General features: G+C 45.7%; 1 protein-coding gene across 1 annotated transcript; it reads left to right on the top strand.

Moving 5' to 3' along the window:
* The first annotated feature begins 424 nt into the window (after positions 1 to 424).
* On the top strand, positions 425 to 26221 carry LOC105038512 (uncharacterized). Its single transcript, XM_010914336.3, has 13 exons — positions 425 to 641; positions 910 to 958; positions 12395 to 12589; positions 12800 to 12972; positions 20864 to 21282; positions 21357 to 21450; positions 21624 to 21970; positions 22117 to 22526; positions 22663 to 22801; positions 22971 to 23132; positions 23223 to 23311; positions 25705 to 25952; positions 26035 to 26221. The coding sequence occupies exons 3-12, from the start codon at positions 12477 to 12479 to the stop codon at positions 25853 to 25855; spliced, it is 2097 nt and encodes a 698-aa protein (XP_010912638.1). The 5' UTR covers positions 425 to 641; positions 910 to 958; positions 12395 to 12476; the 3' UTR covers positions 25856 to 25952; positions 26035 to 26221.
* The last annotated feature ends 1774 nt before the right edge of the window (positions 26222 to 27995 follow it).

Below are 27995 nucleotides of genomic sequence, written 5' to 3'. Positions count from 1 at the left end.
TAACGCGCCGGTTAAATTAATTGTTAATCAGACCCGTCCGATCCATTTAACATTGCGGTCGCTCCATCACCATCGCCATCTTTTAATTCTTGGTATGTGTTATATTATTATACACGAGCCGTACTCAATGATGGACCACGTGTGATGTGTCCACCGTGATCAATAGGGCCCACGGATCATAGGCCACACGATCCGCTTACGAGCCACCCTTCCCTCCATCTCGCTGGAAGCTTCCAAATACACACCCACGTCATCCGGCAGACGTCTATGACCCCCGCAAAGATAACCTCCACGTGGCGGCTCCTGATCCCACAGCGACACGGTTTCGTGTAACGTCCTCGTAGCCATGTAGACGATTTCATTCAAACGAAGAGGGGAGAAGCGAGCGAGAGCGAGCATATATAGCCTCGAAAACGAGCACTTCCTCCCAAAAGGAATAACTCCGAAAACACGGAGACCGCGTCGTGGGTTTTCGTCTTCCTCACCGCCGTCTCCCTCCCCTCCTTCGCTACTGCTCCGGAGGTAATGATCTCGTCTCTCTCCTCTCAATTTCGGATCTGTTTCCATTCGATTCGCCGCGTCGAGAGTTCTCGTTCGAGCCTCTCCGCGGCGGGAACCGTCGGAGCTCGCGCGTATTCTAGGTAAAATCCTGTTCCTTTCTTTCCCACATTGCAAACTAGTTTTCAATCGAAGAATTTTCTTCCTTCTGTGTTTCTTTGGATTGGTAGTGGAGTTTGCTGCGTTTTAGTGGGTTTGTTGTTCGACGAGCTCTTGGTCGTGTCTTTGTCGACGGGAATCTAGAGAATTTTATGCTGATGCTTAGTTCTTTTTGGTCTTTTGAGATTTCTATTTGGTTGCATTTTCTTTTTTCGATTGGTTTCTTGTGAGCCTTTGTGCTTTTGTTTGCAGAGTGTACGATTAATTTTTGAAGTGAACATTGGGGAAGAGAAGCGGGAAGGTATTGCATTGTCTTCAAAGCTGCTACCTAGGGTTTCTTGTTGGACGTTTCCTGTGGTCTCTTTTGCTGCTTATATTTGAAACCTTTGCTGCGAATGTCATTGACCATTGATGATCTCGTCTTTGTAATGTGAATGCATAAAACTTCGCCTTCGGCAATCAATTGAGTTTTGCTTTAATAGTTTAGAAATTGGGTTCTAGGGTTTTGTTTTGCATATCTTCTTAGTCTCTGGCGCTGCACTTGTGATAGAATGTGTAGTTGGCACTGCGATATGAATTAACACCGGGTAGTTCCTAAGTCAATGAGAAAGAATGAATTACATCTGAGGTTCTGTTTTTCTTTATAGCTTTTGTTGGGGGATACCGACCGACCGACGGACGTACCGACCGATTGACGGTCGGAACGACCGACCGATTGACGGTCGGAACGACCGACCGATTGACGGTCGGAACGACCGACCGATCGGAGGGACTGACCGACCGACGGCCGGGAGCGCCCGACTGACGGACGCCACTACCGGCCATTCAACGGTCCATCGCCGACTGAGGATATGTCGGACGTATCTTCCCCCGACCGACTGGACCCAGAGGCCCAGAGGCCTGATGGCCGACTTATGGAAAACTCGCCGACCGACGGAGGAACCCGACGCCACTCTGTTGGCCGCCGACCTAGGGTCGGCCGACTCCTCCAACCGCCGTACAGCCGCCGGACCTTGTCAGCTCTGACAGCAACATGCGGCACGGCCATTTTGGAGCATTGTCCTGCCAAGGGCATTGTCAACCCTGATGATTTGACAGCCCCCGCGGCGATGTGACATCTTCACGGCGACTCTGACAGTCCACAGTGAGTTGACAGTTCCTCACTTGTCCGCGCCATTAATGACGGCGCCATACTGTGCTCCACTATATATACCGGGGAAGGCAACAGTGCAAGGGATCGATCCGCCCGTCTCTCCCACATACGCAGGCTCGCTCCTCTCTCTCTCACTCTCTCTCAGAGCTCTCTGTCTATATTTCACTGTTGTCCAGTCACCTCTCTGACTTGACCGTCGGAGGGTCCCCGCCGGAGCCGCCTCCGGTCAGTGCGGACTTCATTTTGCAGGTGCACGCTTTCCGACGATCGGACGACGGGGCGATGGCCGCAACAGATTGGCGCGCCAGGTAGGGGGCTACACAGCATGACAAAGACAAGAGCTCAACGGTCGAGAGTCACTGGGTCGGCCAGGCGCTCTTCCCGCCGGGAAGAGGCCTCTCCACCACCATCGGCGGCGGAGCCTAGCTCTCCACGCCCTGCAGTGACCACGGAGGCCCAGATTGCGGCCATCGTACGGCAGATGACCGTACTGACCGATGCAGTCAAAAGCCTCCAGCAGCAGCCGGCGGCCCGGCCTATGCCTTCCAGGACCAGCCGCCGACGGCCGCGCCGATCCCCGTCGCCCCCATGCGAGCGCTCCCAACAGCGCTCCCACGGAGAGGAGGGACGACCACGGCGCGACGACCGACGGTCCCAGCGGCCCTCTCCCTCCCCGTTGGAACGGGCAAGGAAGGAGAAGCGGCCGCGCACACCGTCGGCCTCCCTTTCAGAATCTTCTGGAGACTCCACTCCTGGGGTCTCCCAGCATCGACGAGCGGACGACTACGAGCGACGGTTCGAGAAAATCGACCGCCGACTCGCCCAATTGCAGACGGACGGCCAGAAGTCTTCCAACGACGTCGACTTCCAGACCGCCCAACCCCTCTCCCGACTGGTCCTCGACGAACCGATTCCCAGTCGGTTCAAGATGCCGCACGTAGAGCCATACGACGGCTCCACCGACCCAGTCGATCACCTCGAGAGCTATAAAGCCCTCATGACAATTCAAGGGGCAACCGACGCTCTTTTCTGCATCGGCTTTCCCGCCACGCTCCGCAAGGCTGCCAGGGCTTGGTACTCCGGTCTTCGATCGGGCAGTATCCATTCCTTCGGGCAGCTCGAGCACTCGTTCGTGGCCCATTTCAGCACTAGCCGAAAGCCGCCGCGAACGTCGGACAGCCTTTTCTCCCTCAAGCAGGGAGAAAACGAGACACTCCGACACTTCGTGGCGCGATTCAACGCGACCACGCTCGAGGTCCGGGACCTCAACGAGGACATGGCTGTCTCAGCCATGAAGCGGGGCTTGAGGGCGTCCCGATTCACTTATTCTCTGGACAAGACCCTCCCCCGGACTTATGCCAAGTTACTGGAGCGCGCATACAAGTATATGCGCGCGGACGAAGGAGCGTCCGACCGACGCTTGGCCGAGCCCAGAGGCCCGAAGGAGAAGCGGAGGAAAGATCGGGAGCCCGCCGAACCAAGCAGGTCCCTGACCGATAGTCGGCTCTCTCCACCCCGACAGATCCAAAAATCGCCCCGGCGGCAGACTCCGAGGCCGGTGCGTCCCAGGTATGACTCCTACACTCCTCTCTCCGCTCCTCGTGCGCAGATCCTGATGGAGATCGAGGGAAAGGAATACCTGCGACGGCCTCCGCCTCTGAAGGCAAAAGGCCTCGACCGTCGGAAGTACTGTCGGTTCCATCGAAGCCACGGCCACGACACCGAGCAGTGCATCCAGTTGAAGGACGAGATTGAAGATCTCATCCGCCGGGGGTACCTCGGCAAATTCCGGAAGGGTCCGCCGACCCAACCGATTGCCGATCGACGCCCCAAGCCGACTGAAGAGGCGCCGACCAACCAGCCGACGGCTGGAGTCATCAACATGATCTCCAAACGGCTGGGCCCGGGGACGTCTGCAGGAGGGGAGCCGACGAAAAGGCCACGCCCGGACGACGTAATCACCTTCACGGAAGACGACGTTCGGGGCATCCAGACTCTCCACGACGACGCTGTTGTTGTGTCGGCGACAATAGCCAATTATGATGTAAAACGAATTTTTGTTGATAATGGAAGCTCGACAAATGTTTTGTTTTACTCGACCTTCTCCCGAATGCGACTGTCAATTGACCGACTTAGGAGGGTCCCTGCGCCCTTGATCGGCTTTGCCGGAGACACCGTCACGACAGAAGGAGAAATCACCCTGCCCGTGACGGTCGGCACCGAACCACGGCAAAGCACGGTCTTCCTCACTTTCGCGGTCGTCCAAGTTCCTTCGGCCTACAACGCCCTACTTGGGCGACCCGGACTGAACGCCCTCAAGGCGATCGTCTCGACGTACCATCTCCTTGTTCGATTCCCGATCAAAAACGGAGTCGGAGAGATGCGCGGAGATCAACAGCTCGCCCGACGATGCTTCCAAATCTCCGCTCAAAGCGACGGGACGAAGGATCCTCTGACAATCGACAAGCTGGACCAAAGGGAAGGGGAAGAGGAAGAACGAGGTTCGCCCGCCGAGCAGCTCGAGGCGATCCCGATAGGAGAAAATCCCGACAGAAAAGTTTGGGTCGGATCTCAATTGCCCGACGCCGAATGACGCCGACTGGCGGAGCTGCTGACGGCCAATGCCGACATATTTGCTTGGTCAGCAGCGGATATGTCGGGCATCCCTCCGGAAACGATAACTCACCGACTCAACATCGACCCGACGATGAAGCCGGTGAGGCAGAAGAAAAGGTCCTTCGCCCCAGAAAGGCAGAGGGCCATCGACGAAGAAGTGGACAAGCTACTCGAGGCAGGCTTCATTCGAGAATCCACGTATCCCGATTGGCTCGCCAATGTTGTCATGGTCAAGAAAGCCAACGGGAAGTGGAGGATCTGCATCGACTATACCGACCTCAACAGAGCCTGCCCAAAGGATAGCTTCCCACTTCCGAAGATCGACCAACTGGTGGATGCGACGTCCGGATTTCGACTGCTCAGTTTCATGGACGCCTTCGCCGGGTACAACCAGATCCGGATGGCGCCTGAAGACGAGGAGCACACCGCGTTCGTAACTCCCAAGGGTCTCTACTGTTATCGGGTGATGCCCTTCGGACTGAAGAACGCCAGCGCCACCTACCAGCGACTCGTCAATAAGGTCTTCAAAGACCAGATCGGGCGTAACATGGAAGTGTACGTGGACGACATGCTGGTAAAGAGCACGCAGATCCCGGACCATGTTCAGGACCTCGAGGAGACCTTCTGCACTCTTCGACGACACCAAATGAAGCTCAACCCGACCAAGTGTGCGTTCGGGGTGACCTCAGGGAAGTTCCTCGGATTCCTTGTTTCTCACAGAGGGATCGAGGCCAACCCTGAGAAGATAAAGGCAATCCTCGACATGCGTCATCCGAACACCAAGAAGGAGGTCCAACAGCTGAACGGAAGAATCGTCGCTCTTAGCCGATTCATTTCCCGGTCGGCTGAAAGGTGCCTCCCGTTCTTCAAGATTCTGCGTCAAGTGAACGGTTTCTCTTGGTCGGATGAGTGCGAACAGGCCTTCGAAGACCTGAAAAGGTACTTGGCTTCCCCGCCGCTGCTCGTAAAGCCGCAGGTCGGGGAGACCTTGTATCTCTACTTGGCCACATCTTCCGAGGCGATCAGTTCGGTGCTCGTTCGGGAAAACGAGTGCCGAACTCATCAGTCCATCTACTACACCAGCAAAGTGCTCCACGGCGCCGAAGCCAGATATTCGGAGACGGAAAAGATGATTTTCGCCCTGACCGTCTCCGCGCAACGGCTTCGACCATACTTCCAGGCCCACGCCATCGTGGTACTCACCAACCAGCCCCTGAGGGCAATACTGCGCCGACCCGACACATCCGGACGACTCGCTAAGTGGGCGATGAAGCTTAGCGAGTTCGATATTCAGTACCGGCCGAGGCCTGCCCTGAAAGCCCAGGTCTTGGTCGACTTCATCGCCGAATGCCCGACGACCGACCAAGGGTCGGGAGCTGAAGACCTGGGACGAGATGCGGTCTCTGAGCCAGGCCCGATCTCCACCTGGGTACTCCACATTGACGGAGCCTCCAACGCTCAGGGAAGCGGGGCCGGACTCCTGCTCACGAATTCGGATGGGGTAGTCACCGAATACGCCCTCCGGTTCGACTTCAAGGCCTCCAACAATCAAGCCGAATACGAGGCACTCCTCGCTGGCTTGAGGATGGCGAAGGAGCTGGGCATCGACAGCCTCCGGGCATTCTCCGACTCTCAGCTGATCGTGGGGCAGGTCAAGGACGACTTCGAGGCGCGAGATCCGACCATGATCAAGTATCTTCAGAAAGTGAAGGACCTCGTGGCACGCCTCGAGTATTTCGAGATCTCCCACATCCCCAGGACGGAGAATGCCCGCGCCGATGCTCTCTCCAGATTGGCAACGTCGGCCTATGACTCTTTGGGTCGGACGTTCGTCGAAAATCTCCAGCAACCGAGCATCGATCGGGTCGAAGAAGTGCAGCAGCTAACGTCCGAACCAAGTTGGATGGACCCGATCGTCCGGTACCTGACCGACGGGATCAGTCCCGAAGATCCCGCGGAGGTCAAGCGGCTCCGTTGGTCGGCTTCGCAATATGTGATCATGGACGGCGGACTCTACAAAAGGTCGTTTTCCCTCCCTTTGCTCAGGTGCTTGGGGCCGACCGACGCCGACTATGCTCTCCGAGAGGTTCACGAAGGAATCTGTGGAAACCACTTGGGGGGCAAGTCCCTAGCCTTCAAGGTCCTGCGACAAGGCTACTACTGGCCAACCATGAAGAAGGATGCGACAGAGTTGGTCCGGAGGTGCGAGCCATGCCAAAAGTATGCCAATATTCAGCACCGACCGGCCAGCCGAATCGCTCCCATTGTCGCCCCATGGCCCTTTGCCCAGTGGGGAGTCGATATTCTCGGTCCATTCCCACCAGCGTCGGGCCAAAGGAAGTTCATCGTTGTCGCCATCGACTACTTCACGAAGTGGGTCGAGGCCGAGCCCTTGGCGCAGATCACCGAGCGGAAGATGGAGGACTTCATCCAAAAGTCCATCATCTTCAGGTTCGGATTGCCGCACACCATCATCACCGACAACGGACGGCAATTCGACAACCAAGACTTCAAAGACTTCTGTGCCAAGTTCCACATCCGGCACCGATTGACTTCAGTCGGGCACCCACAGTCCAACGGTGAGGTTGAGGTGACCAACCGGACCTTGCTCCATGGACTCAAGACCCGACTCAACGAAGCCAAAGGTCTCTGGGTCGACGAGCTGGGCTCCATTCTGTGGGCTTACCGAACGACCCCCCCGTCCCGACCGGGGAGTCGCCGTTCAGCTTGGCCTACGGGACAGAGGCGATGATCCCGCTCGAAATTGGCCTACCATCTTCAAGGGTCGAGCAGTACCGAGAGCCAGACAACTCCGAGGGTCGGAGGGCCGACCTAGACCTCCTCCCCGAGCTACGGGATGAGGCTCAAATCCGAATGGCTTCATACCGACAGAGGGTCGTCCGGTACTACAACGCCAAGGTCAGACCAAAGCTCTTCAGGCCTGGCGACCTGGTCTTGAGGAAGGCAGAAGTGTCGAAGCCCTTGGACCAAGGGAAGCTGGCTCCCAATTGGGAAGGACCCTACAAGGTTGCAGACACCTTCGGGCCGAGAGCCTATCGGCTGGAGACCCTTGAGGGGAAGCCTATTCCACGGACTTGGAACGCCGACAATTTGAAGCTGTATTACCAGTGAATTTTGTAATTCAATAGTCGGAATACAAGTCCCGTTCGAAAGTTCGGAGTTTTAACTCTTCGACTAGTGATCGGTGCTCATCAAGGTCAAACCTCGACGTATTGACGTGGACTTAGCATCCACCTAAAACCGACGACCTCATCGTCGGTAACGCACCGGACTCTTGCGGGCACCAACGCATCTACAATGATGGGAGTTAACGCTCCTTCGACGACGCGTCGGACCCTCACAAGGGCCGACGGACTTTTATAAACGGGAGTTACGCTCCTTCGACTTTCGGCAACACATCCGCCCCTGACAAAGGCCGATGCATCTGTTGCGACGGGAGTTCATACTCCTTCTACGATCGAATTTTCGGGCCAAACCATCGGCCGACAGGTCGATCGGGCCCCGACCAGAGAAAGGCTAACGCCCACGCGACTGTTGTCGCGACTTCCGACCAAGCTACGGCCGGTCGAGGGATATTCGGCTTACCACCGTCTATCGCACGACGCGACCTTAGTCGCATCCACGACTTGCCGACCGACCTACGGCCGGCCGAACGACATTCGGCTTGCTACCGTATGTCGGAAGACACAGAACCCGACGCAAGAGCATGGGGACCCGACTTACCATCGTTTCCCCGACACTGCGCCGGATGACATTGGACTAAATGCATCTATGGGAGCCCGACTACCGGACCTTTACCAGGTTCGGTCGGTTCCCGACTCAACAGACGTGCCCGACTAATGACTTCGACTATTGGAAGCCGACCTAAAGTCGGAACGCACTCTGCTTTCGGGGCTGCACAAGTTGCTGAAGTCCTACCGACTTACGTGAGTTAGTGACTTAACTAAGTTAGCGACTCACGTTCGACATTGCAGACATGTTTGGCATTACAAACAAGGGGAGAAGGTAAAAGGAGATTTCATTCAAGACTTGAAGAAATTTTATCCATAGATAAAAGAAAGTCTACAAGGAAAAGGCCGAAGCCCGATTACAAGTCAAAGCAAAACAAAACAAAACCGACTAATCGTCGGAATCAACGTCCTCCACTGGACGGCGATGCGAGTTGGTCGGCGGTTCTGCTCCGACTTCAGCCGTCGGGGCCGACTGATCTTCGGCAACCGGCTCTGCGACGTCTTCGGCTTCCGCCTGATGGAGAGACCTTCCGACGCTGGTCCGGCCGTCTCCTCCGCAGCTGGGGCCTCCGACTCTGGCAGAACCACACTGCTGAGATCGAGTTCGGGGTACAAGCTCCGAACGGCTTTCCGAGCATCCTCGTACCCGACTTGGTACGAAAGGTAGCCGCTCTCCAGGAGCTCTTCGCGGTACTCCTCCGAGTCCCGGAAAACCTCAATCGCCCGACCCAAAGCCTCCTTCGCCGACTCTGCCTCGGCTTTGGCGACGTCTGCATCGGCCTGCGCGGCGGCACAGCCTTCTTCAGCCTTGGCGAGGTTCCCGAGACTTGCTCGGAGTTGCTCGCGCTCGGCCTCCAGCTCTTTGCCGACACTGTCTCGCTCGTGTCGGAGCCGACGGATGGTTCGGGACTTCTTGGCCGCGTCATCCTTCGCCGACTTGAGCTCCGACTCCAACGACGCCTTGGTCTCCTTGAGTCCGGAGACCTCCTCCGAAAGTCGGGAGACCTCCCCCTCGAGTCGGTTCTCCCGGTCGATCGACTGCTGAAATTGGTCGACAAGGATGGCCTTCTCGGCTTCGAGCCCCGCGACCTTATCTCTCCAGGCCGCGCGCATGTCCCCGAACTTCCGATATCCGGCCTCCAGCTCGGATATATTGAAGACCAGCTGCACGAAAAAGAACCGACTGTTAGTAAGCCGAACTTGCAAGGCTACAATTAAAAACAGAGAGAAGGGGAATTTACCCGAATCATCATCGGATAGAAGGACGACAACATGTCGGAGACACGCTGGTTCTTCATCGCTTCGATGTCGGCGGGAAGAAGGAGTGCTTGGCATAGTTTCCTGGCCAAGTCGTGGTTGGCCAGGCCCGACGCACCCTCAGGAAGCGGAAAGTCAGCCGACCCGCCCGCCGACCGACCTTCGTCACCCGACGCCATTGGAGCCTTACCTCGGCTAGCCGTCCAGGCCCTGACGTCGGAGATCGACGGCAAGCTCGAACCCGACCGAGTCTCGGCAGACAGCGCGGCGGTGGCATGCGTCGGTCGCTCAGGTTTGCGGACCTCCTCCCGAACCTCCGGAATCTGCTGGGCGGTCGGCGTGCCCCCGGCAGAATCAGCCGCTCGACGATCGGGCGAAGCAGCTCCCCCGACTGACGGTCCCTCGGACGGGACGTCTGCAAGCACTGTCGGCGCCGACAGTGCGATCACCGGCTCCGCCTCCGACCCGGCTGGTTCGCTCGGCGGAACCACGCGGGGCCTCTTGGGAGGCTGCGACGGTCCGGCACCTGCCGCCGGCCTCTTCCTCACGGCATGCTGACGTATGTCGGCTGCCGACAGTCGCGTCCTCGGCGGCATATCTGAAAAAGACGACGAAAGGTCAGAGCTAAAGAAGAAGACAGAAAAGAAAATGAAGATGTCGGGAGAATGCAAACCGACCTAAACGGGGGACCGGGCTAAGGCCGGCGTCGTACAAGGCCTGCTCGGTGACGATCTCGCTCTGCTTCGGCACCGAGATATCCTTTAGCTGATGGAAGTCCTCCCGATCATCGGCCTCCACCCGACTGTTCTCATTGGGATCGGTTCGGGGATTCCCCCAACGGACGGGAAACCCCCAAGGGGTAGAGGACGACGTGAAAAAGAACTGGTTCTTCCATCCGTGAATGGATGTCGGAAGACCAGTAATGAAAGAGAGCCCTTTCCGAGGGATGAAGTACCACCACCCTCGGGCTTTAGGGTGGGGGCGGAGGACAAAGAAAACTCGGAAAAGAGAGATCCGAGGTTCGGTCGGCAAAAGCCGACACAGGAGGGCGAAGCTGACTATCAGCCGAACCGAGTTCGGCGCAAGTTGTGCCGGGCATAGCCCGTAATAGTCCAGAACGTTCCGGACGAACTCCGGAACCGGGAATCGAAGGCCGGCCCGGAGATCCTCCAGATAGAACGCCACCTGACCCTCGGGCGGGCTATTAACCCGACCATCGGCGCCAGGGGCGAACAGCCGAAACTGCTCCGGGACGCAGTACTGCTTCCGGAGCCGATCGACGTTCGGCCCCGAAAGTGAAGAAGCCTCCACCTCCGGGGACGACCGAGTATCTTCGGTCGGTTCTCCCGACCGACTACCTCGTGGGGACGTCCTAGCCATGAGTTCAAAGAAATGGCAAGGAAGAAAGGAAAGAAAGAGGGGGAAAGCTACTCTAACCCTTGGAAGGAAAGAATCGCAAATGGGGGACAGAGCGGAGGAGTACCTGAAACGGAGGCTAAAGCGGGCAGAGTCTCGACTGTAAAAATGAGAGGGGTAAAAAACCATGTGGGGGTAACTTTGTATATATAGTGCCCCCCAACGGTCGAGATGAAGGCACGGCCAACGAAGGCTCCCCAAATTTCGCCGCGTGGTGTCATCAGGGCCGTCCGACGGCCCGACGGTTCGACGCACCCCCCTTCAGATTGCGCCACGTCACCTCCATCCGCTCCACCGAACGTGAACCAACGGCCACACGCCACGTGGCGCGACGGGACGCGACGAGACGGCGGGAACGACGGTTCCACTTCCCGATGGGACACGACGGTTCCACTTCCCGATGGGACACGACGGTTCCACTTCCCGATGGGACATGACACCTGGCGCCGGTTTTATCGCTGACACCAGCGGGACATCCGACACGGCGGAGTGTCCGGCGCCGACATGACACCTGATGCTGACAGGACGAGACGTCTGACGCCGACTAGACGACGGACGCCAGCAAGCCTCTCGACATTTATGAGGCGCCTGACACCGCATCAACCGGCGGTACGGTCGGATCCTCGCGTACGACAAATCCACTCCTAGTCGCCAGCTCACCGTCCGACTTAAGAGTGGAGGGGGGCAACTGTTGGGGGATACCGACCGACCGACGGACGTACCGACCGATTGACGGTCGGAACGACCGACCGACCGGAGGGACTGACCGACCGACGGCCGGGAGCGCCCGATAGACGGACGCCACTACCGGCCATTCAACGGTCCATCGCCGACTGAGGATATGTCGGACGTATCTCCCCCCGACCGACTGGACCCAGAGGCCCAGAGGCCTGATGGCCGACTTATGGAAAACTCGCCGACCGACGGAGGAACCCGACGCCACTCTGCTGGCCGCCGACCTAGGGTCGGCCGACTCCTCCAACCGCCGTACAGCCGTCGGACCTTGTCAGCTCTGACAGCAACATGCGGCACGGCCATTTTGGAGCATTGTCCTGCCAAGGGCATTGTCAACCCTGATGATTTGACAGCCCCCGCGGCGATGTGACATCTTCACGGCGACTCTGACAGTCCACAGTGAGTTGACAGTTCCTCACTTGTCCGCGCCATTAATGACGGCGCCATACCGTGCTCCACTATATATACTGGGGAAGGCAACAGTGCAAGGGATCGATCCGCCCGTCTCTCCTACATACGCAGGCTCGCTCCTCTCTCTCTCACTCTCTCTCAGAGCTCTCTGTCTATATTTCACTGTTGCCCAGTCACCTCTCTGACTTGACCGTCGGAGGGTCCCCGCCGGAGCCGCCTCCGGTCAGTGCGGACTTCATTTTGCAGGTGCACGCTTCCCGGCGATCGGACGACGGGGCGATTGGCCGCAACAGCTTTAATGGCTCAAATTACAGGACTTGGTTTTATTTTGTTTATATCTAATTTCACAAACATCTAAATGAATTGGGAAAGCATGTTTCATGGATTTGTTTCACAGGTATTGAAGCCGTTGCTGTTTTGAGTTTTGGAAGTGGATATTTTCATTAAGATTCATTGTGAAAATTTGTCTGGAACTTTCTATGCCTCTCTATAAAAGGAAACCCTTTTCCCTAGCGGAGACACCACAGCATTTGGATCCACAAGAGCTTGTTTTCCAAGTTCGTTTTACAAAGGAGATATTCCAGGATTATCAGTATCCTTCTTGAAATTGCTTTCTTGGGCAATCAGTTTATATGGATTTTCTTTAGTTTCTTGAATTCTTGGATGCAATCATCAATAGCAAATGTTTTTTATATTTCATATTAGAATAAATGGTACTATATAATGCTTCCTGTTATAAACATCGGTGTTTCTTGTAGCTGATGAATGCTTTCCTCTGATCATCTCCTTAACCTGTATTTAGAGAATATTTGAAGAGATTTAATCTTTACCGCCAAAGAGTCTGGACATGTAAAGTTACTGGGAAAAGTAATTTAACTTATGAAGAAGCTTTGGTCTCAGAGTGCCATGCAACGGAGAAGGTTCAACAATTCCCGGAGGAATTAATGGCTCCTGTACTTCATATGATCCAATACAGTAAGAACTTGACTAGTTCAGGCATTAGTGTCTATTTATTTATTTTCATTGTTCATTTACCTTTGTAGGGCTACTCATTTCTGTTTTCTAAAATTGACAATATGTCTTATGTGCATCTTTTGGAATTTGAAAGGTAATGCTTCTTTTCTTCTGCATTTGCTTGATGATGCAATAATGAACCTGTTATCATACTCTTTGCTTCCTGAATAATCGTTGCATGCTCTATGCATGCATGAGATCATACTTCAGGTTGATGTTGTGTGGCAATTGATGCCACATGTTGTTCCTATGCTGCCGATCATCTTTTATTCTACCACAGTCAGTATGAACAATGAATTCTGCCTTAACTTATGAAGATGTTGTAATTGTTAATTGATATTTTTGTCCCCACCTGTATTGTAGAAATTAAGGGTGGCATGCAAGGTATGAGTGCCAGCTACAATTTTGTGACAATAAACCTGTAAATTTGACTTCTTTATTTTCTACTTGTTAGGCATGACATATTTATATTCTTGAATGTGATCCAAGAAAGATGTTGTAAAATACCAAACTTCTAGGATTCATGTGCAAATCTTCAATTGGATTATCATAAGTCAGAAAGTTACTACTCATAATAGATGGGTTTTGCATTCCTTTTACCACATTTTCTAGGAAGTGGTGTAATTTCACATATAACTCAGAAGCATGTAAAAGAAGATTTCAACTATTTTTGCAGTTAAGTGACCAGAAGTTTGGGGACAAAAAGGGTTTAGCTTTGCAAGTCATGCAAAAAGAAAAAAAATTCTGTTTTTGCTATTGAATGGCTTCTAACTTCAAATTTACAATGGCATTGACGCCTGTGCTTCTTTGATTTTCTCTGCATGTGTTTTGAGCTGCTCATTAATCCGTTTCTCTCTTGTTGAATGCCTTCATTCTTTGCTAGTTTAATAAAATACAGATTACTTATGAAAAAAGACATATCTTAGAAGCATGCAATCTCAGGCTTAGCCTGTCCAAGTACTATTTTCTTTTAACTCAGCATATTTTAGGAGGGCAGCTCTGAAGCTGATTGAAATGTTTCTAGATTCCATGTTTCAAATTTCTTGCCACATCCAATTGATTTCTCTTTTTTTTAAGAAAAAAATTTAAAAACACTCAATAGCAACATCTTGCTTAAACATTTTCAATTAACCGAATTGTTCATTGAGCCCCAAGTGATAAGTGATGCTTCTATTGCCATCTTGATTCCTCCATTGTTGTATTTGACATGCATTATGCATTCCAACATCTCTATATGTGTGACAAGGTTCCCTAGAATCCATCCTTCAAGATTTAATTAAGAGGAAGCATGTGATTAGGTGTGCAGTACACTTGATGTTCAAGAATAGGTTTAATAATTCCAGATCAGTGGGCTAACATAAGCAGTTTGTTGCTTTCATAGAATCATTCTTTTAAGTTAGTCCTGTTTACATGATACTCATGTTGTTTGTCCTTATCTGCGCCGCATGATGTTGAGTTGAGAATGTGGGGTACTGTATACTTAAGCAATTCATTCATGTATACTCGTTAAGCAATTCATTCAAGTGAACATGAACAAGAGCAAAAAACTAATGATGCTGGATGCTCATTTCGAAAAACATATGGTCAACTACACTTAAGCTCAAAGAACAAGTGTATACCATAGAATGTCAAGCAAGCTATTACCCGGCTAAATAACATGCCAAAATTTTATATTTTGACATATACATATGAGGATTCTACAAGAATATTAACAAAGCATTGGCTGTTGGTGACCCGAGCTTAGGATAACTTAAAATGAGGTGCATGTAAGTTCAGATGAGGGAGAGAATGTGCAACATTAAGTAGGCCGTATTAACAGCTGGCAGGAGCACATCTTGGCTGCTTGCAATTTGCAAATTATTGGGATGTGGTAGTGCTTAGAAAGTGCCTATATGGAATCATATTAGTCATTAGATAATATATTGGCTCCTGGATTTGATATGTTATCATAGGAGTAAGACAAAACTACAAATTGCATAGTAAGGTTGGTGTTGAAAGTCAGTGGTTGCAATACATATGCTTGGTCAGAAGCATAAGATTGGCTACATTGTTGGGAGTTGGGGCAAATTTTAAAGTATCTGAATCTCCCTAACTAGAAGATTCTAACTACTACCACACAACCTCGCAGCAGGTTATCTTTTTATGAAAAGATAGACTAGATTTTGCAGCTCAGAGCCAATGTTTTCTATTTGGTTGTCATCAACTCCTTGTTCCTTTTGTTGATGTTCATGGTGCTGCTCAAAGGAAGAAAACGGTCTCATACGTGTCAAAAAGATATGTTATACCACAATTGTTAATACTTAAATCTGTGGTTGCATTTTCCATCCAATGTCATGCTATGCATATGATAAGCTGATATGGGTCTGTTTGTTGTGAGTTAATAGCACTAGACGCCAAATTGGTGGCTATGGGTTGGGAGTATAATCTTCCATGTCTAATTCCGGAGAGACTACAACAATAGTGACAATTAAGTCTCTTCTTAATTAAATGGGGTTGACTATGAAGCATCCCTCTAGGTTGAGGTGTCCAAATCTATGTTAACATCTCCATACAAATAATGGGTGAGGGGAGTGCTTAAAGCAGGAAATATGACTACTTGATCATGGAGGAGAAGGACAAAAGGAGGAGTGGGTGGCGGGGGCGAGGGGGGGGTGTGGAGGGCATGGGGGTGGGGGTGGAGAATCAGTATGATATGGTGAATACGTACCCAGGCCTTGTGTACCCTGCCCATTTCACCCTAAGAATTGGTTCCCCTTGAAGCATCAAGATCATTCTGCACCTTGCAATGAGAGTGAACTTTTAGTACCCACAAGACAAAAGGGTGCTGGTGAAAAACAATCATTTGATTTAGTTTCTTGCTCTGCCTTAGGAGTGGGAAGGAGTCTATTTGGGAAGAGGTATGGATGAGTAGTAGAGAAAGAGCACACCACATTGTCTAAGCAAATTATGCAAAGCTTGAAAAGTTGATTTGGTTTTAGCTTTAGTTGTGCCACTGAAGGATTTTTAGCTTTGACCATATCTGAATTGTCAGCCTTAAGATAAACACAGGAACCTTTAGAAAAATAAAACAAAAAACAACTAAAGAAAATAAATTAGATATCATGAAACATATATTTGGAACCTCTGGATGGATCTTGATGGTATTATGATGAAACACTCAAAAAATTATAATTCTTTTTTCTTTTAAAAAAGAAGATAATGCTGATGTATCATATCATTTTGAAGTGCAATAGATAATATATTGCTTATTGGCATTCTAAACATATTTGAGATTTAAGTTTTAGAATAGCCAAATTGGTAAAAAAATTAACTTCTCTAAATTTCTCCAATAATATTATAAAGCCTTTTCTTTTCTCAGAACTTGAAAAGCTCAATTTCAATTTTGACAAATGTCTTTTAGAATCCAAAAGAATGAATAATTTACAAAAGAGTTGCACAAATTATCATGTTATTTATATGCATGTGCTTGCATAGATTGTCATAGATGGTTCCATTAGTCAGTTGAAAAAGGGAGAAGTTTCACTAGGTACAGTCAATTTTTCACTTGGTTGATAAGTGTGACAAACACTGAAGCCAAACATGTTGAGAATGTGAGATGTATATGGTGGAAGAAATATGATGATTTGTATGCGTGGTTTTACCTTATGGTTTTTTGTATGTGAATGTTAAGAGAATGCTACACACACTCATGCGAGAGCATTTAGCAATATACTCACCATAGAATCTGGGCAAGCATCCAGCCTTAAAATATTAAAAAAGGTGAAAGTTGATTTACTACTCAAACCACCTTGCATTTCTGCTCGCTCTTCCTTTTTTTATATACGATCTCTCTCTTTCCTTGCCATATCCCTCCTTCTCTTATCCCTTCTCCTTGCCCCCTAGCATTCTAGTCTCCTTTTTCCTCTTCCCTCTTCATCTTACTTAAGGCTGCAAATGGGTCGAGTTGACCCTTGACCCGACCTGACCCGAACCATTTTAAAGGAACCGTGGAGCCGCGTCGCATTTTAAAATTGAATCTGTTCTATTTTTTGGGTTGGATCTAGATTTACTGAATTCTAACCTGATTCGACTTGACCTGTAGAGGCTTTTGGATTGATTTGGGTCTTAAGATAAATTGCCCGACTTGACCCAAATCCAGTATGGTTTGCATTCCAAGATAGTTCTATATACTTTTCACAGTTAATATTAATCTAGCTTCTTGTTATTAAAAAAAATTGGTTCATTTTTCTTTGATCTACCTTTGTTTATTTTACAGCCAGAATCTTTATTGGATTACTTGAGGCCCTTTCACTATAACAGTTGAAGCATTGTTTTCAGAAGAACGCCTTTATGATTTTGAGTCTGTTTTCGCATATGGTAGATTCCTTGATTGCGTTTTTTTTCTTGTCGATCAGCTTCCACTATGTCTCTCTTGTCTGTACTATGTTGCTCTTTGGAATGCTGCTTTTGGTGGGGAAACCTTGTTGAAGGCTTCTCTTTGGAGGGAATCAACTTCCATCTTTGGATAAAATCTTTTTGCCTTTGTTTTCTGTTGATCAAACTCATTTGCATATTCCTCGAATAGTACTTCTCAATTATTATCAAGCATGAAAAAGAAGCAACCAACTTAAAAATAGCCTCTATAATCCTAGTTTTTATGTTGTAAAGATATATGGCATTGAATTATTCAGTTTGATATTCTTGAGGGGATTATGATATGAAGGGGCCTATAAGTGATCTGGAAGTACCTCCTTGTTCTTTCACCTTGGTATAAAAAGAAAAGCAGAAAGTATATGTTGTTCTTCTCATCTCCCTGAAAATTAAAGGAAAAGTAACTACTTTGAACTGAATAGGGCCTTTTAAAACCATTCAAGATCTAACTTTAGGCCTATGGTTACTAAAACAGCACAGAGACCATGCAATTCCTCATACACAACCGAGAAGAAGCCCCATCACATCATTTTGTTAGTTTGCAGGAACACCGCCCAAGTAACGCAAAAAGAATCATAGAGTATAGGCATAAAAAATGTAATATTTTCTTTCAGATATTCACTTTCCATTAAATTTCAGGGCTTTGGTTGTGTTTTTGGTAGTACAATGATCTCCATTAGGTTGTTAATATTAATGGCAAAGGCAGATTGTAGTCATTGGAGAAAGCATCAGGGTTGGAGGGTGGGACTTCTTTGCTGTAGATTCTAGATCATTCAAGACAACTCTATGTTAACCCATGACCCGACCCAGATCCGACCTTAATTCGAATCTGATTTGCATTTCATGGATTGGGATCGGGTTGTATGTGGATCTAACCCGACCCGAATGACCCATTGGGTCAAAAAATTTGATCATAGACTCGACTCGACCTAATGTGATCTTCTAATGGGCTGGACTTGGGTCCAATATCGAGATCCGATCAAAAAACTGGATTAGATTTGGGTCACTTATGATCTGGTCCAACCCGACCCCTTTGTACCTATAATCTCACTTGTGCTTTTAAGATTTCCTTTGTTGTCAGCCTCCGCTATCTGTCACCAGAGACCGCCCCTATTCTCCACCAAACAGTGGTCTTGATTTTTCTTTCATGACAAAGATGGGCCCTCACTACCATCTGTTATTGAATCCCTATTCTCTATTTTAGAGGCTTTCAAAAGGTCAAACTTGAGAGACACAAGATTTGAGGCATTTAAAATAAAGATTTTTAATTAGAGATAAAATTGTGATTAAACTCCATCTTTTAGTCTTCAAGAGTGATTGCTAAGCACATTAATCTTTTTTGTTTTTTTATTTTTATAGAAAAGCACATTATTCCTTCGAATTTTTTCTTTGCAATGTGTCAGCTACTCATCTTAGAGTATGTAATCATAGCTTCCCTTTTTATGATAGTATGACATCATCATTATCTTTGGAGAGCTAGAGATCTACTTAAAGGCTCCATTTATTTTTATTCTACAAGGTTACAGGTCTATTTGGGTTACCCTGGATTTTTCTCCTTTTCTTTATAGGAAAGCATGATAAATTCATATTTTTTGAAATGGAAATAAGAATCTTGTTTTTGTTTTTTTGTTAAAAATAAGTTGGGTTGGATGAATAGATGGCTCTCTGTTTTAGAGTCTTTCAAAAGCTCAAACTTGAGAAACATCCAAGATTTGAGGCATTTGAAATGAAGATTTTTGATTTGAGATAAAATTATGATTAAACTCCATCTTTTAGTCTTCTAGACCGATTACCAGGCACATTATTTTTTTATTTTTTTTATTGAAAAGTACATTACCCCTTCAAACATTTCTTTGCAACATGTCAGCTACTCATCTTAGAGTATGTAAGCATAGCTTCCCTTTTTATGATAGTATTACATCATTATTATCTTTGGAGAGCTAGAGATCTACTTGAAGGCTCCATTTATTTTTATTCTACAAGGTTATAGGTCTATTTGGGTTACCTTGGATTTTTCTCCTTTTCTTTATAGGAAAGCACGATAAATTCATCTATTTTGAAATGGAAATAAGAATCTTTTTTTTTTTTGTTTTTTGTTAAAAATGATTTGGGTTTGATGAATAGATGGGGTCATGTTTCACTAGGACTTGTCATGGGGGATTTGAAAAACAAACAAAGAGAAATCATATGGGATGGAAGCGCTTGAAAAGGACCTTAATTTGCTCTATTTTGTTCTTTCTCCATAAAGAACTAGGATATGTGGAGATAGGTCTTCGTAGGGAGGGCGGAAGATGGCGAGTGGTGGTGGCATCCACTTTTCACCGAGGGGGTTCAAGGGACTGCTATTGGGTGGCGGTTGAGGGGCGTTTCCGGTTATTGTCCATGTAGAACAGTGGAAACAAAGATATTGGCAGCTGGAAAAGAGGGGAAGTAGAAAAAGACAGGAAGGAATGAGGAGGGTATTTTTTGGAAAGAAGCTGGAAGCTTTGAAACTGGTTTCAGTTGGTTTCCTTTAACTCTTTTATTTTAAATATTTTAAGATTGGACATGTTTTGGAATTATGGTGGAGCGCACCACTACGTGCACTCATACAAGTGCCTGTAGCAATTCTTGAATTTTTAATGTAAAATGTTTTATTTATAATTTTATAGTTTATGGAGTTTTTAACTGGACTTTTTTAATATTGGTTATTTGATATCTAAGTTGAGCATTTCGCCCCAAATATCTTTAATGAAAATCAATGCTGGTCCTTTTAAAATGAAGATCTATACAATTCATCATGATTTATGTCATCTAAATTGACTAGAAACTGAAATCACTATTTTTAAGGTCTTTTATGTATGCATCAATATGATACAAAAATGCGCAATTTTCATGGTATGATACTGTGCTTTAATTCGGTTTATAGTCCAGGGGCATCCAAGTCACCTATATTTGTATAGATCAGTTTCAATGGTTTGAATTATTCAGTCTAGAATAAACTTTTTCTTGCTGGCCATGTTGCTCTCATTCATTCTATGTCTGCTTGATTCATAGGCAAGAGAACTTCTAAATAAATAATTTTAGTTTCTACACATTTTAGACCTCATGGATTATAATCAATGGTGTTTATTTTCGTTTTGAGAGGATAATCATTGTTTTCATTTACCCTTGGTGCAAAATTGTTTTCATTTTCCCTTGGTCCAAAATTGAAGACCAGAGTTTGGGTTAATAACAAAACAGATGGTTTCTTGTTGAAGAGATCCTTCTTCTGCATTAGCAAATAGTCTTACAACTGTGCTTGCATTGCATAAAGATATCTTGACCTAACCTCGAGTGCCTTTTGTTGTATCATGTCATGAATCATGTTCTCCTGCCTTTTGATTCAGTATAACTGATTTTTGCAAAATTTGCTTTTGCTCCACTTAATGTAATTTCATCAGTGGCACTATTGGTTTTGCAGGTACTCTCAGTTTAAAAGATCTTGTCAATGAAATTTACACTAAGTTACAAGAATGTCTGTTTGAAGGGCTAGAATTGCATGGGAGGAAAGAACAGTCTTTTTGTGCATGCAAAATCTTAAAGATTTTAGATGATGGAGACACCATGCAATACAAGGTCGGTTGGGTTGATAAAGATAAGAAAGTAACTGACACTTCAATAATAAAAGCTGAAGATCTGGTACGGAAGAAACCACCATTTAGTAGGAATATACTGAAAGTGTTTATTAGAGAATCAACTTCAAAAAGTGCCCCATGGCTGGTTCATGAAAAGCTCGCAAAGAAGCATGGGATTTCCACTGAACTTCCTGGAGAATTGAGGGATAAGCTTACTATGCAAAATTGCAAAGAACGCAAGAATGCAAGAAGAAAAAATATTCGGGTAATACTCTATCTGGACCCTTCTGCTAGTTAGCTCACATTTATGTAGTATTTTAAAATTCATGCTCTCCTCAGGATGCTGGAGATAACAAAATCAACAAGAAAAGGAAAGATACTGAAAATGAAAATTTGGAAGGCATGGATATGATCAAAAAAAAATTAAAGAAAGGTACATGGAAGAAACTTTAATTTGTTATGTTCAACTAGATTTTGGTGCAGTTCTTGAACTGCATCCTAAGATCTACTTCTTGTTTAGTTCCTTATTTTTTCCTTTTTCTGTGTTTAAATATCCTGAAAAGAATATTCTCATATCGCTTGTTTACATGGTTCCTAAATTTGCAGAGGAAGAAAAGACTAAAGAACAGCCTGTTAAATACCCAATTGATGACCTCTTAGTGCAGCCTGCTGCTGATGATCCTGTTTTCGCAGATCGCCCTACTCCGTCTACAGATTTTCGTGTGCCTATGGACTGTGTTGGTGACCTCCTTGTCGTTTGGGATTTTTGCTCTTCTTTTAGGAAGTTGTTGCATTTGTGGCCATTTTCTCTTGAGGATTTTGAAAATGCAATCTGCCACAAGGACAGTGATCTTATGCTTATTGTGGCATTGCATTCTGCAATTGTCCGCTTGCTTATTAAAGATGAAAGTGACTATTTCATGGCCATACAGAACAAAAAGCGGAAATCAAAGGTGAATGTATTTATTTTGCTTTTTTGGAAACATGATTTATATAATGCAATATTTCATCTGTGGAGTATCAGCTTCTATGTCCAGCTAGCAGATTTATATTTCAGATTCTAAAGTGTAATCTAACTTCTTTTACTCATTTTCTTCAGATTACATTAACCAACTGGACTGAATATTTATGTGACTTCTTGGAGATGGAAGATAGAGTAGGATTATCAAGCCATGTGACAACTATAAAACGGGGCCATTATGGTCTTCTTGACATCAATATAAAACTGGGAATTCTCCGAGAATTGATTTCAGAAGTTCTTTCAACTGATGCTGTTAGAGATAGGTTAGATGACTGCATTGAACAGCAGCAGGTGCTTGCAGCCACAAGAAGAGCGGAAGCTAGAAAGAAGAAAGAAGAGCAGCATATGAAAAGAGAAGAGACTGACGTTAAAGAAATGGATCAGGGACACATTATGGAGAATGGCAAAGAAAACTCATGCATTTCTGTTTTACAGCGGCGAACTAAGAAGGTTCATTCATCTAAGAACAACCACATTTCAGAAAATTGGTATGCAAATCCTTATCTTTACCCCATCAGAATTAGTTGACAATTGTCCTATGCGGTACTAGATATTGCTGGGGAATGCAATTTTTCATTTTGATGATCTTAACAGAGGTAGTAAGTATGATATGTCAAACTCTAGGGAAACTTCAAATAAGATGAGGATGGATGGTGGAGGTGGCATGGAGAGAGTAAAGTATTTGTCTGCTACCATGGATAATATGAAGGAGCAGAGAAGACGGAAGGATAAAGAGATGGAGAAGAAACCTGAAGAAGACCGGGTACATATATGCATCTGCCTCTCTCTCTCTCTCTCTTCCCCTCCCTCCCTCTGTGTGTGCATGCATGTGTGTCTGCATGTGTGTTAGCATGCATGTGTGTCTGCACACACGCCCTGGCCAGAGTCCTGCCCTTTTCTCTGTTGACAGTATTAAAATACCTGTGCCACAGGAACAGCATCTTGAAAGGGAGATAGAGAAATTATCCATACGTACTACATCATTAGGCAAAGATCGAAACTACAATAGGTATTGGTTCTTCAGGCATGAAGGAAGACTTTTTGTTGAAAGTTCAGACCATAAGCTGTGGGGCTACTATAGTACCAAGGATGAGGTAATTCATTCAAGACACATGTGCCACTATCTTTCTAAATCTTTTTATTGCCTTTTATGATGCTGATCTACATACTTTAAATATAATCAGCTTGATGCACTTATGGGCTCCCTAAATCCAAAAGGCGAGAGGGAGAGAGCCCTTCAGAGACAGTTGGAGAAGTTCTATCATAGAATAAGGTATATCAGATTCCAAGCAACTCAAATATTTTTCTTTTGTGTCTTCTGGCTCTCAAATATATGTTAAGATTTGCTAGCCATGTAGTTTCAAAAGTTTAATGCCATTTGTTTCTCTTTGATACAATTTTTTAGTCATCTTTGACAGTATTACTACTTGTGAATTATATAATTATTTAATTTTATAGGAAATCAACTGATGGAAATGCATGTATAACTAAATAATTTATGCTTAAAATTCGGTGAGAAATAAATGATAGATTTGTTTATTAAATAAAATTATATCAAAGTTCTTATGGATTGATATTAGAAATTTCACCTTTTAAATGAATTTGTAAGGTGATGCATTTTTCCCTTATATTCTTTTATTTGCCCTTTTCTTAAACTGAAGATGGCTGTTTGGTAAGGGTTTAAAAAGTCCTTTAAGGGCAAGAGTTGGGGGTATGACATTTTATTTATTTCAATAGATGCTCGGCTTAACTTCTAGTGGACTTCCATTGCGTAAAAGCTAGTATTGAAGTTTCTAGGTCATGCTAAGCCATTCAAGGTGTACATAGATGCATCAAATTTGATGATCATGAGGAAGATGATATGATACTGCCTAATGCTTCATCATTAGGGAAGATGATAAGATCAGCTGTTGATATTCGAAGACTCAACGGTCTTACCAGTCAGCTGTGTAACGGGAGTGAGCCATACGTGACATTTCCTACTGAACTTAAACCTACAAAGAAGTTGTTTTAGTTCTTTGGAAATAGAACATGTTATTGAAGTGATCATGACAAATGAATATTTTGTTTAAGCCTTATTCTGCGTTAAATTATTGTCAAATAAGGTAATTCACAAGGAGGGCAGAGGAGAGCATGTCTGCACTTGTCGTATGTGCTCCCGACCAAGGATGGACAGCATAATTTATCTATACTTGTTGTAAGTAATCCATGGAAGAGAATCTGTAAAGACCTTAGTATGGATAAGTATTATGAATTATGATTTAACCATGATGGTAGTGGACTAGTTCTTCAGGTAGGATTTTAGTCAGGAAACCTATTAATTGCCTTGTAGAGGAAGCCACATGACTCTTCTTTAGGCATATGAAAATTGAGTATGATGAAATCTCAAGGAGCATCATATTTGATAATGATATGAGTTCATAGGGTGGTCGAACAGAAGGTCATTGAGCTCTCTAGGTCAAATTACTTGTCTCTTTTATTTTTTTCCTCCATGCAGCGAGGGAATTAATGCAATAGATGCAGGAGGTTTTCATAACACAAGGATTTTGCACCCACCGTCAAGCTTCATCATGCGCCTAACTGTTCAGTCAAACTACTGGGCCAATTGGATTGTGGGAGATCATATTAGAAGGATCCAGAGTTTACCGGCTTTCTATTTCTTTGTTATAGATTTTCCTTGTTTATTCTTGAAAATAGATATGCAGGATATGTAGAGATGTCTGAAACTTTAGAGCAATCCCTCTTCATTGGCATTTAATCTATGACTCTGGCTTTGAATGAGGGTGGAGCTTGAATCTCTTATTTGCAAACTGGTGCAATTGTTCAAGTCCTTTGACAAAATAAGAATTTTCTTTCGTCTTCTACTTTTCCTTTTTTGTTTCTTAAGCAATTTTTCATGGCATTGCATTAGTCATCTGGGGGAAGGTCACCAAAAGGGTAGTAAGCTGACTTGTCTATGCAACTCAACTTCCACAATTACTAGGCCATGAAAAAGCAAAATAAATTTGTGACACTCAACTGCCGATATTTGAAGGCCAGAGAGGGCCAACGGCAAATCAGCCAGCTGCATTGTGCAGACATTTGCATCCTGGTGGGCAGTTTTATGTTCAAAGAAGGAAAAGGGTGCATTTCCATTTCTTATCATGGATTTAGGAGCCTTTAGTTGTCGTCCGCTGATCTCCTTATTGATAAGTGATTTGTAACACATGCATTTTTTGTTAATTGCATGTCATGTGTTTTTGTGCATGATGAACTTAGCAAGCTTGATTAAACCTTGTGAATCTTTTCATTTCATTTTTTTTTAAGAAAAAAATTGAACTTATTGGAACAAAGTTGATATATAAATAAACTTTATATATTTATACTTCTACAGCTTTTCTTGATAAATTTTATTTTTCCAGCAAACCTACAAATTTAATTTGTGGGTTATTTTTGTTGGCTGCCTGCACATGCAAAGTGTGTGTCCAATTGATCATTTCCTATGTCTCATTCCCATCAAATTTGCCTATTGGCATTAAGACATGGTAGTGCTACATTATCTTGGAAGCACTCCATTCTTGATGCATTCTATCTTCTAACTTAAACAGGCTATGGATTCATCATCACCTTATATTTTCTTTATCAACTTGCACATATATCAAGCTGACAATGATATGTTATCCACAGTACGGCATTACAGAAGAGATCAAAAGATGTTGCTCAAAAAATCTTGCTTGAGGAGGCTGTACTCAGGCGGTCGACACGTGTTCGGGCCCAACCGAGGGATAGCCCAGCTATGGCATTCCTCAGGTATGTTAACAAGTGGAAGGAGAATTGATATACCAAATGATCACATGTAGGGGATTATATTGTGATTTCTTTTGCTGTGCCATATCCCTCGAGCAATATGTGGATGATATGCCATTTATCTCAAGGTATAAGAGCTTACTTTTGATCTCTGATCACACATATTTCTCATCTTGCGTCTTTATCTAATCAAGGGCAGGTTCTTTTCAGGCCTTGGTACAGAAGCAAAAGATAGCGAAGCCTAATGTTCTAAAGAAAACTCAGCCTAGAAGACTTACATTATGTGCTCTGAGCCTTCAAGCTCATCTCATTTTTGAACTGCCTTGTTGGATGTTATATGATTTCATGGTGTATATGACATGGATATTATTAATGCAATCAATTGCAATTTTATTTATCTGCTCTTTTAGTCTAACCCTAGTACGTCTGATCTATGCATCGCGGTCATATTACCAGCCTACATTTACTGCATGATTGGTTTTCTCAGTGCTAAAAGGTCAAGGTTCTTTACAGGCATGTACGACTTGGTAGTCTAGGGTCTTGATTTTATCTTCATCGACAGCAAAATAATCAATGAAACTGTAAGCAACAATTGCTTAAATTATAAATATAATTGTGTGGAACAGGACAAGCTATGGTATTGGCTTGGGCCAATGATAAGATGATATTTGTTCGACCATCATCCACATATGCAACTCTTACTAAAGTAGCTTCATATCTCTTGTTGGCACTATTTTATGTATATTATAATTAGTTTTTTTTTTTTTTTTGGGAGATGCAGATTTTCTATAAAAAAAATAAACAATTATAAAGGCATTCCAATCCTTTGATTTCTCTGCTAGATTTAAAAACCGCACACAAATAATTCCTAATAGGTGGCCCTACTTTAATCTCGAGTATGGATTCTCTCTAGCCTTTTGTTGAATTAGAGTGGGTTAATCTTAAGGTTGGATTTGGTGCATTGTCAGACAGTAGTAATTTGGATTACTTGCAATCTGAATAGATGAGATCATAGAGCATATTCTTTTCAGTTGCTTAAGGACGACAGCAGTTTGGTCTTTGGTTGGGGTGGACTTGTGAGTTGCCCAGGCGAAGGATCCCATTCAGGTGTTTTTAGAGTTTCTACAGTATAGCACTAGAGGTTACTAGATTAGGATGGTAGGGTTCATATGGCCTACTTGGCTTTTCATATTTGACTGGCCAAAAATAATTTTATCTTCGACTCTAGACAGTTTTTGATGAGGATGATCTTTGAGAGAACATCAGTCATAGCAGCAGAGATCATTGATGTGACAGTCAGATCTTTGAATTATCAGTAATGTTGATTACTATGTTTGATAGACACAGGTAATGCTGTAAAAAAATTATTGAAAATCTTGATTGACATGTTTGGTATGACAATTAAATTACTGGTAATATAACATCAAATTTTTAAAATATTCTTAAATCAAATTATTAGTTTAATATTTTTTAACTATTTTATTTAATTTTTTAATGATAAAAATTATAATATGAAAAAATTTTATTATTTTTTAATACTTATTATTATTATTATTATAAAATTATTATTTTAAAACTATTTTTTATTTTTTTTCCTTCTCTTTCCCCCACACACCACGCCTCGACTGCCCCCCCGGCCCATCGTGCCTCCGGCATTGCACCTAGCCCCCCGGCCGCCTGCATTGCCCTGGCCACCACACCCTGGCCCCCCGGTCGCCCATCGTGCTGCCACTCCTCTTCGACCCCCCAACCACCCACACTGCCCTGGCCACCGTACCTCAGCCCCCACCGTCCGTCACGCTGCCACCCCTCCTTGGCCGCCCCCCCTCCGCTGCTTTGGCCACCGCCCCCTTACCCCCCGACTACTTGTCACGCTGCCTTCGACAAGGGCCATGAAGGCAGCGTAGGAGGCCGCAGGGGCCGTCGGAGGAGGAGTTGGGGAACTTGGGTGGGAGAGGCATAGGTTGTGCAGGGAGAAGAGGACAGTTTTGTTAAAAAAATTTATTACAAGATTATTTCATAGGAGGTAATCTAAATAGCCATCCCTCCTTTTGATAATCTAGATTATCTCAACTTGGATTATCTAGTAATCTTAATTATCAATCCAAAAAGCATACCAAATACGATAATCTGAAATTTTTTTAAATTATCAATAATTTGAATAGATTATC

The sequence above is a fragment of the Elaeis guineensis genome, chromosome 1, assembly GCF_000442705.2.
Source record: "Elaeis guineensis isolate ETL-2024a chromosome 1, EG11, whole genome shotgun sequence".
Taxonomy (NCBI): domain Eukaryota; kingdom Viridiplantae; phylum Streptophyta; class Magnoliopsida; order Arecales; family Arecaceae; genus Elaeis; species Elaeis guineensis.
The sequence above is the reverse complement of the archived record's forward strand: the minus strand, read 5'-3'. Positions and strand labels throughout refer to the sequence as shown.

What these genes read in the sequence shown, in the direction of transcription:
- LOC105038512 (XM_010914336.3), top strand. Translation starts at nt 12,477, where the DNA reads ATGCCTCTCTATAAAAGGAAACCCTTTTCCCTAGCGGAGACACCACAG. An exon ending in ACTTCATATGATCCAATACA is followed by an intron (nt 12,973 to 20,863) that starts GTAAGAACTTGA and finishes TTGGTTTTGCAG; the next exon opens with GTACTCTCAGTTTAAAAGAT. An exon ending in AAGTTCTATCATAGAATAAG is followed by an intron (nt 23,312 to 25,704) that starts GTATATCAGATT and finishes TGTTATCCACAG; the next exon opens with TACGGCATTACAGAAGAGAT.